At 31.2% G+C, this 10207-nt stretch overlaps 1 protein-coding gene across 2 annotated transcripts in view; it reads right to left on the bottom strand.

Moving 5' to 3' along the window:
• Positions 1–10207, bottom strand: part of LOC117181391 (coiled-coil domain-containing protein 6) — a 154240-nt gene that overhangs the window by 63066 nt on the left and 80967 nt on the right. For both annotated transcript variants that reach the window (XM_033373999.1, XM_033374000.1), the window contains exon 5: positions 3566–3693. In XM_033373999.1, coding sequence (XP_033229890.1) covers positions 3566–3693 — 128 coding nt within the window. The remainder of the gene's footprint in view (positions 1–3565; positions 3694–10207) is intronic.

Below are 10207 nucleotides of genomic sequence, written 5' to 3'. Positions count from 1 at the left end.
TATAGAGCTCCAAGGAGATTATGTTGAAAAATAAAAAAAAATTTACCCAAAAAAAATTGTTTTTATACTTCACTCTAAGGACTTATTGAACTACCCTCGTAACATATTTGTCGCAAAACGGAAACATTTATTTTTAATCATATTTTTAATCATGACGCTGGTTCCAAACAATCTTTAGTACCTCAGAACAAAAAATTACAAATTAAATGAATTTTCAAATAAAATTTCGAATCTTCTACTGGAATAGTGGAATTTTAAACCAAACAAATGAATTTTTAAATAAAATTATGAATAGTTAACAGAAATACTTTAATTTTTAACCAAAAAGAAAATTTTTTAAACAATAAGGTTGATTTACAAACAAAAAACATTAATTTTTTACCAAAAAATACAATTTTTCAACAAAATACATCAATTTTAAAGAAATAACTGAAAAAGCTAAACTTTTAACCATAAAAAATAACTTTTACGAAAAAAATATAATTTGTTAATCGAAATTTAAATAATTATGTTTTAAGTTAAGAAAATCAATATTCAACAAGAAACAAATTTTCAATAAAATAGTTAAATTCTCGGTAAAAAAATCTCTTTTCATTCAAAGAAAAAAAAAGCTTTCAATCAAATAGCTCAATTTTCAAACAAAGAAATGAATTTTTAAAAGAAATGATGAATCAATCAGAAACACCATTTTCAACTTAATTTGTTTTTTCAACCAAGTAAACTTATTTCTAACCAAAAAGATGAATTTTCATCTTAAATGATGAATATTCGACTTGAATTCTTGAACATCCAACCTGGAGATGAATTTTTAAACAAGGAGATTAACTTTCAAGGCAAAGTAATTCTATACAAAAAGTAGATTTTTTAACTATACGAGAATTTTTAATGAAATAAATGAATTTCAAATTTAGAAAAACAAAGTTCCAGCCAAATTTTTATATTTTAGAGTCGAAAAGGTCAATTTTCTCACAAAAATAAACGGTTAAATTTTCAGTTGAAAAAATTAACTTTCAACCAAACTGATGAATTTTCCACTGAAATAATTAATGTTCAACTGGAATTGCTGAAGTTTGCAGCTACCAAACATATTAATTTTCAACCAATATGATTAATCTTCTACAAAAAAGACGAATTTTCCACGAATTGAATGCATTTAAAAAAAATTGTTTAATTTTTAAATAAAAAATATCAATTTCCCACCAAACAGTTCAATTTTCATTCAAAAAAGATAAAATTGTAACTCACATGCGTGTAAATATTGAGGGGCCCCCGTCGGGGGCCCGCATGGATTGCCCTCAAGCCTTGTGGAATCTATGAGGGCAATCCAAGCTATACTAACGATATGACAAACAAGGTATTTAAAAAATAAAAATTAATTGATTGCGATTATTTTTAATGCAAATATTAATAGGCCTGTTTAAAGTGAATACATATATTACATTTTTAAACATTATATTACAAACGAAACTTCTAAGGCTACGGGTTATAGAACCTACATATCTATACCTAAATATATCGCCTAACAGTCAGAAATACCAACCACTGCGCTAAACCGGTAGGTTGCATCTCGGTGAAAAAGCCATCCTCATAAGCTACAGTTTAGAAAAGTTAAAGTGCCCAATTTTTAGCGCTCCTTTCTAATTATTTATTATTATACGACTTTATGTAAATGTAAAATACACGAACTGTTAACAGGAATATCAATAAAATAATTATTAAATAAATAATTTTAATCGATTACAATTTTTCTTCGCGTAATATTTCGTTTTTTCCCATTGTATACTACTTTACAACTTTTCACAATGACAGGAAATGTAATTTTTTTTGAACATTTAAAATTTTTAACGAAGGAACTCAGAAATTCTCTGACATTCTCTGTTTGTAAGTCTGAAATCATGAAACCTTAAAATTTGTTGTGTCAAAAAAATATTCACCCTTTGTACTTAGAAATTTGAATCGTTGTGCCCTTAGGGTAACCGAGCTGGGCCCTCGTAGAATTTCCAAACGTGGAACATCCATGCGGACCCCAGTCGGGGGCCCTCATCTTAAGAGGGCTCAGTGGAGTTTTTTATACACGGGCCAAATAGAATAGTTGAAATTTTTCGTTCAAAATCTAATTCTCAACCAAAAAAATCGGATTTTCCAAAAAAAAGTTGAATTTTTCACTGAAAAAGTTAAGTTTTTAGTTGAAAAAATTATGTTTAACAAAATAGTTAGATTTTCAAGAAGAGATAAATTTTCAATTAAAATGATGAATTTTCAAACAAAAGTAATAAAAGAATTATTGAAAAAATCACATGAATTATTTTCTTTTTCTAAAATTTGGAAGAGGTAAACTTAAAATTGTGACGAAATAAATTCCCGGTGTTTCCCATTCAATCAAATTCCCGGTCTTTCCCCGGTTCGCCGGTCAAGTGGCAACCCAGTTAATATTCAAATTCGAACTGAATCAATGTGAAAACATTAGTATTTAAAGAACTTTAAAATCTGATTCATTGGGGATTCTCTTTGGTCGTGACTTTCACTTAGCCTGATCTGTTACCGCGATTTTGACTATTAGGCTACTTTTTGTTGGACCCAAGGAAAGACCAGTGGCTCGCACTCTGACTATTTCGCCCGCATCAAGGTCCATCGCCCGTGCTGCTCAGGTATCCCATAATGGAATCAGTGAGAAAAATGGAGCACTTTTATTGGGGATGGGGGCGCAGACCGAGTGATCGTATCTTACTTACTACGCAATTATGTCAAATATGATCTGGTCCGTTCCGATTTAAATATGGAGGATGAGGCAGAGGATTTCACAGTACAGTTACATGGCTATTTGAAGTCAATATTTGGATTGAAATTAGAATTTAAAAGAAAGAATATTAGAGAGGAATCAAATTGGTTAATGTTTTTGGAAGGATCATTGAACATATCAGTTGTTACCTTTGACAGAAGAAGAACCACCTTCACCATAGATGGCCTTCTTTTCAGACATGCTTTGACTGTCTATTCCACATAGCTCTAGGCGATATTTCAGACTACCTGATCTTAGCCCACATGCACAATAAGGAACAATAAGAAACTAGAACATGTACTAAGGAAGCCAAGAGTTATTATGCTTGCTCAGCAAGCTTCACTTATCTTTCGACCTTCGGGTTTGAAGGACCTTCGGATAACTCTGACCCGAATATCTGCCGAATAGAAGCTTCCTATTAAATAAGGTGTCTAAGAGCAGTCAAATTGCAGTGCCACTGTCTTTAACAAATTATTTAGAAGTAATCTTAGTGGCGGTAGCCTTACTTTTATCATGTGACGGCATTTTCGGGCTCCTCTTATTTCCCGCCATTTCCACTGTCGCATTTTAGCACACAGATAAATTCCTAATTTAAAAAACCACTATACTAGGCAGAACTTTTGCTAAAGCGAAGCCACTTTCCACAGGAAAACTTCGTAAGTGACCTTTTTAAATTTTAAAACTGAATTTCTGAAATGAGGTGGATATTTGAACAAATCTACCGCTTTTTGGACGTTCCTTGCATAGCATTCTAACAGCCTTAAAAATTGTTTTTTTAATAATTACCTGGGCTGAGAGGTCTTGAAGAGCTTGGTGAAGGATTGTAGGGAACAGGACTGGACACAGTGCGATTCCTTATGTTTCCACCGGACATAACAATTTCATTGTAATGGCGCTCCTCTTCCATTTCCAAACTGCACAATAAATTAAAATGAGTTACATGTTTACTACAAAAACAAGTCTGAGCAATTTGAGATTATGAAGTAAAGGATTCTAAAACAAGATACAATCGTCAATTACGATAGTTACCTCCTTTTAAACAAATGTTATCTTATATAATTACTTACCAAAAATAGGGAATATTAGAGTTAAAATGAGTTCGCAAAATAGAACGAGTGATAGTGATTATGAAGGTAATATATTTACGTCTAAAAAATTAATTGATCGTTACCTTTTGTCAACATAAAAATAGAAACTATCCCTGCATTTTTTGTGATTTATTAAATATCTAGATGTACTTGTCACCACGTTTCGAGATCCCCTGAATCCGAAAAAATACTGATTTAACAATGGTGTCTGTTTGTCGATGTTGTCATCGTTGTCGTCGTCAGCAGGGTAAGGAGGGGCAGCACTGACCGATGGGGCAAAAGTAACTTTTCTTATAACATTGTTATTATTTAACAATTTATATTCTAATGTGCATTAACTATTATTATATTGCTACACAAGTAGGGTTAAACACCTCTTTACCGCGGGGAGAGGTCAACGTTCGCAGGACAATTAGTGAAGTAGCTGACATGGAATTCTGCACGTAAACACTTGTGTAACGCTACAAGGGATGCAAGATATTTTATTCAAAATCACCCTATCGAGGCGTCATAACGATAGTGTGCCAACGCATGCGATCGACTAGATGATACTTAAACAAAAATATAAACAATGATAAGATAACCGTGAAATTAGCGCTAGAAAGTTTTAGCTCGCAGAATTGAGCACGATGAAGCTAGAAGTTGGCCAAAGCTAAAAGATGCTCGCTCGCTCTATCAAATCATGAAGGTTCTATTTCGGGCGAACAAAGCACGAAAGTGCCACTTCTCGCTTATAACCTAAATGCGGAAAGTCGTACCTATATGATTTGCTCGCCCGAGATAGAACTTTCATGATTTGATGGAGCGAGCGAACATCATTTACTTTTGGTCAACTTCTGGCTACATCTTGCTCAATTCCGCGAGCAAGACTCTCTAGTGTTCGGACGCCTCGATACGTTATGAGCCTCCCGAAAAATGAGCGCCCGAAAGCCGTTTGCCAAAATAATGCGAGAATGTCCTATGAAGTTAATGTTTTTTGATAATGATCACTGACCAAACATTCTTCTGTTTTTTTTCTCTATTTGTCAAATTCGTCGAAGTCCAGCTCATATTTAACTTCGGATTTTTGAGGTACTAAATCTTGCTTTGCTTCTTTCACTTCGCCATTTATGTTAAGCGGTGGATATGGTAAAGGCCTATTTTAACGCTCACTTTCTGGGGGCATAATAGACTTATAACATGGTGGTTTCGAATAAATCTTATTATAGAGATAGTGTTCCTAACTAAAACCTTGAAAATTGAAGTTGTAAAAGAAAAATTGTGCAGAAAAAACTGTTTGTCACGAAAGAATGAAAGATTCGTTTACAGAAATATAAATTTTTCAACATTAATGGCAATACTTACAGTATGACAATTTGATACTTTGACAGATAATACAATATCAAATTATGTAATTATAATACTTAGACTAATTCAAGTCGAAACATGGTACATATATCATAAGTTTCGTTAATAAATGATCGGTAATATAGAATATCCACTTATCTTGTCGGCTACATGAAAGAAACTATTAAGTATTATTATTCTCAATCCGGTGGGTATGCAGGTCTTTTTGTACTGACACGGTAGAAACATTGCGTGAAGTCCATTTCTAGTAGAATGCAACGAATACAAGGTTATATTACAGCTATCACTAATTTTATTAAAAATAACTTATTCTTCTTGATGGATACGTTGAAAGGTGATTTTTCTAGTACATAAAATACCACAGAAGCGAACAATTATATTTTCCCATCTTTACATGTTTTGACTTTCATAAAAAGCTGCGGTCGACCTTGGCCTGCAGTGCAGGGCAAAATAGACGAAATACAGCTAGTTAGAAATAATTAAAGTACCAAATCATTGTTTTATTCGTGTGATTAATGCTTATAGAAATATGATATACAAAAATGTAGGACTTGAAATGAGAAAAAAATTGATCAATTCCACATCATACTAACTTTAAAAAATTCATTGAATGTTAAGTGGTCAGCGCTGCCCCTCCTTACTCTATAGACCAGTAGGAAGAGTAGAGTGACATGCAAAAGTCGATTCCAGATGAGATAACTGTTGGAAAGTGTTTATGCAGGTGCGTGGATCATGTTCTGTGTTTGCGCCAATTTCAAAGTAACGGAAAATGAACATAGGTAGGCCGTAATATAAAAAAATCAAATTTGACCGTTTTTTTAAATCGTTTAGTCGTTATAACTCGTAAACGATGCATTTAATTGGCATACTTTACAGTAGTGAATTTGTTCAGAACAAAAAAATGAAAAAAATTCATTGATGTAGGAGTAAAATTATTTTATTTTTATTGAGAAATAAACGAATAAACGTTGTTTTTTTTCTTTAAAATTAGGGTTGGAAAAATAATTTTTTGGTTTAAAAAAAAAAGTTAGACATTTGTACATGTCATGCTTACATACTTTACGATGCTATAAAACAGTAAAAAAATTGGTGAAGATTCATATATTTTTTGTCTCACAATGTAATTGTTAATTAAGGCCTAAATATTTTGACAACAATTTTCAAAACAGCGTAGCGACGAAACTAGCGGCCTCACATTAATAAAACCGGTATCAAATCAAAGTTTGAAGGGTTTATTTTTATAATCAAATTGATGAAAACTCCTGTTGAATAAATTAAAAAGCAAGAATCCAAGGGCCAAATTTGGACAGCAACGAACAAACAAAAACAAAAAATCCTACTGTAATCGGAAAAAAAAACCAAAAAACAAACAAAATTTCAGACAAAAATAAAAAAGATGAAAGAAAAATGAGAAGGCAGCCAACCACATCCCCTTCCTTCTCTTTTTCTTCCTTTGAATGTTATTTTATTGTTATTTGATGATAATAAAAATAAAAAAATGAAAGAAAAAGAGAATGAAGGTGATATTGTTGTCTGCCTTCTCATTTTTCTTTCCTCTTTTAATTTTTGTCTAAATATTTTTATTGTTTTTTTTCAGATTACAATAGGATTTTTTGTTTTTGTTTGTTCGTTGTTGTCCAAATTTGGTCCTTGGATTCTTGTTTTTTAACAGGAGTTTGCATCAAAAAAGTTAATTTTAATCCGACAAAAGCGAATTTTGCAACAAAACAATTACATTTACAAGCAAAGTGATGATTCTTTAATGAAGAAGATTTATTATATAGAAAGAAATTAGTTTAATTTTTCATATAATTTAGTTGTGAACGTTCATGTGAATGAAATAAAAAAAATACTTTTCTAATTTTTGTTTTCCTGAAATCAATTAAAAAGCCAAAAAATAATATTTTGCCGGCAAATATTGTAGAATAAAAATGTTTTTAAACAGTTACCAGCCCTTACACATCACCCTTTATTCAAATCTACCTTGTTAAAGTTTGATTGTCGATATTTAACAAAAAAAAAATCCGAAATCCTCTTTTCTAACCCCACGAATTATGGAGTCGGTGGGATTGTTTAGCAAGACCCCTAAAAAACACCATTACTATATCCACACCTGAAATGTCAACAATGACCAGTTTGATTGCCGATATTTGAAAACATACAAACATAAAAAATCCGCTTCTTTTGCCCTACAAATGTATCCCACACCTACAATGATCAAAATTACAAGTTTGATTTCGATATTTAAAAATATAAAAACATCAAAAATCCTCTTTTTACATTCTCATTCATACTGAGAAGGTATTATTTTTATGCGAAAAATGACTTTCGCGGATTTAATCAAATGTCCACGTTCGCTAACCAGCCATTTCTGATAATAATTCAAAAAGTTAAAGTTTTTCCAAAATTTTTGAGACCGCTTTTTCAAAAATTCAAAATTCTATCGACAGTTATTTATAGAACACAAAAATATGCACAATTTATCCCTATGGCTTGTTTGGATAAAATCAAAATTACAAAAGTTATAGGATTTTTAAAATCCAAAAAACCAAACGAAAATGGACATTTTAAGTCAAAAAAAGCGTGATATGGAAAAACGTGAAGAGAAAAACGTTATTTTTCCAAGGCCCTACATTATTCTTTTATTAGCTCTTTGAATTTTGTTTTGAAAAATCGAAAATTCAAATGTTGATCACTAAAAAAATGAATTGCATTCTCATCCATAATGAGTTTTTTGCGAAAAATGACTTTCGCAAATTTCATACGATGTCGATGTTTTGAGGCCCCCTGAGTCAGAAAAGCAAGTTTTTACGTCTGTGTCTGTCTGTTCGGCGTGATCGTCGTTGATACAATTTTAGATAACAACTAAATAAGTTAAAACAAAGCAAAATACGAAAAGAGATAGATCGGCAAAAATTTTGCAACTAAAAGAGATCTACAAATTTGTCATGAATCACATTTTTTATAGGATGAGTAGTTTTTGTTTTCTTGATACAAAACAAATTTGAGAATCAAAATATTAAATTGTGTGCAAACGATACAAGCTACGAGAATAAATGAGACAACATTTATTCAACGAACAAGGATTTACAAATTTTTTACGAATATTTTTATTTTTTTGACATGAAGCCTAATTTTTCTTTAATCGTAAAAAACAAGATTAAACATAATGAATCTATATATAAGCAAGGCAATAAGAATCAGTATGTTTTAATTTCCATGCATATTATACATTGTAATAATATCAATTTATTGGAATGTTACATGTTTTAGCTTAGCTAAGAATATAATTTGATCCAAAATAAGAAACGAATATTAAAGTAAACACGATAAATACAATTTGCACTTTATTTTGGAATGTCTTAATAAGCAATCCCAGGCAGAGTTACATACAAATTTATTATATTAAATATAAAAGTGTTGAGCATAATGAAGAAAAGTTTTTTTTGTGGACAAAATGGAGTTGGTTTTCATAAATCTAACAAAATATAAGAAAAGTAACTTTTCTCTTCTCTTCACCCGAGTCGAAATTTAGGTCCTACTTTGAAGCCGTATCTCCTACCTTCGTAGGGGCTGGAATCTATGAAGTAGGTTCTAAATAAGCCGAAATCGGCCGTTTTTCCACGTTTAGCGTCAAAGTAGGGTCTGTATTTAAGATAAATTAGACCCTCTTTAAAAGCTCAAACTACTACTGTAGGACTTGTGGCATCAAATCATTCTCTCTATAATCTCACACCAATATTGATGAATATAAACAAGTTTTGTTATTTATCAGAAAAAATAAAATAATATCAGTCAAAATAAACTCAATCCCAGCCTGCGGTATCGGTTTTGGATCGTGTCGGTTTTAGCTCGACTCGACTTTGGATCAGGAAGTCGATATATCGGCTCGGGATCGGGTCGGGTTTTCGATTCTCTTTCGGCAGATGTACTCTTCTCACTTGAACCTAGCGAAGAGGGAAATTCGTCAATGAGTTGACGTCCCTCCTTCCCCCCTGACTCCTCCAAGCCCAGGTTAAACCGGTTATGACTAGAGTGAAAATCCTGAAATACGTTTTCCCCGTAGATAGTGGAAGATTTGTACTTTGGCTTAGAATTAAATAATTTGAAAGATGGAAATGCTATTATGCCGATTATAGAAACTATTTTCAATCTTCATTCAATTTAGAATTGTTTATAATGAAAAATAATATTTTTTTTAGTATGTGGCAATATTGTTGGAAGACTCTTGAATTTTCAACCAAGAAAGATAAATTTTCTACCACAACTAATAAATTGTCAATCCAAAAGACTAATTTTTAACAAAATAGTGAAATTTTCAATTAATTATATGAAATTTTAAGAATTTAGTTATACTTTCCTTCCCACAATTGCATTTACAAACTAAATATGTAGGACAAATTCTTAATAAAAACTTCAATAGTTTAATTTTCAATAAAAAATTGAATGGTTAAATTGAGACTTAAAAAAGTAATATTTAACCCAAAAAAGAGTTTTTAACCAAATATTTAAGACCCTCAACCAATCAACTGAAATTATAACCAAGTAGTACAACATTTAATGAAGTACTTTAATTTTATACATAAGAAATTAAGAAGACTCATTTTTCACCAAATACATGAATTTTTAGACAAAGAGGTAAATTTTCAATCAAGAAGATGAGTTTCCTACAGAAATAAAACAATTACATTTTCAATTAAAAAATTAATTTTCTACTTCAAACAGAACGGACTTGAAAAAAATGTTGCATTTGTAATTGGTCAAATTACTTTTCAAATAAAATGATGACTTTTGAACTGCAATAATTACATTTTTAATTATAAAATACATTTTCAACCAAGAAGAACGTTTTTAAAAATTGTGGGTCCGGATGCAATAAGGGCACATAAAATATTTCGTGCGAAAACGAAGTCCCCTGGAGGCTTTAGAAAAAATTTTCGAATTTTAATTTTCAAAAGATATATATGGATGTAAAATTTGATTGCGCATCTTT

Source organism: Belonocnema kinseyi, chromosome 10, assembly GCF_010883055.1.
Source record: "Belonocnema kinseyi isolate 2016_QV_RU_SX_M_011 chromosome 10, B_treatae_v1, whole genome shotgun sequence".
Taxonomy (NCBI): Eukaryota; Metazoa; Arthropoda; class Insecta; order Hymenoptera; family Cynipidae; genus Belonocnema; species Belonocnema kinseyi.
This window is presented reverse-complemented; position numbering and strand designations above follow the sequence as displayed.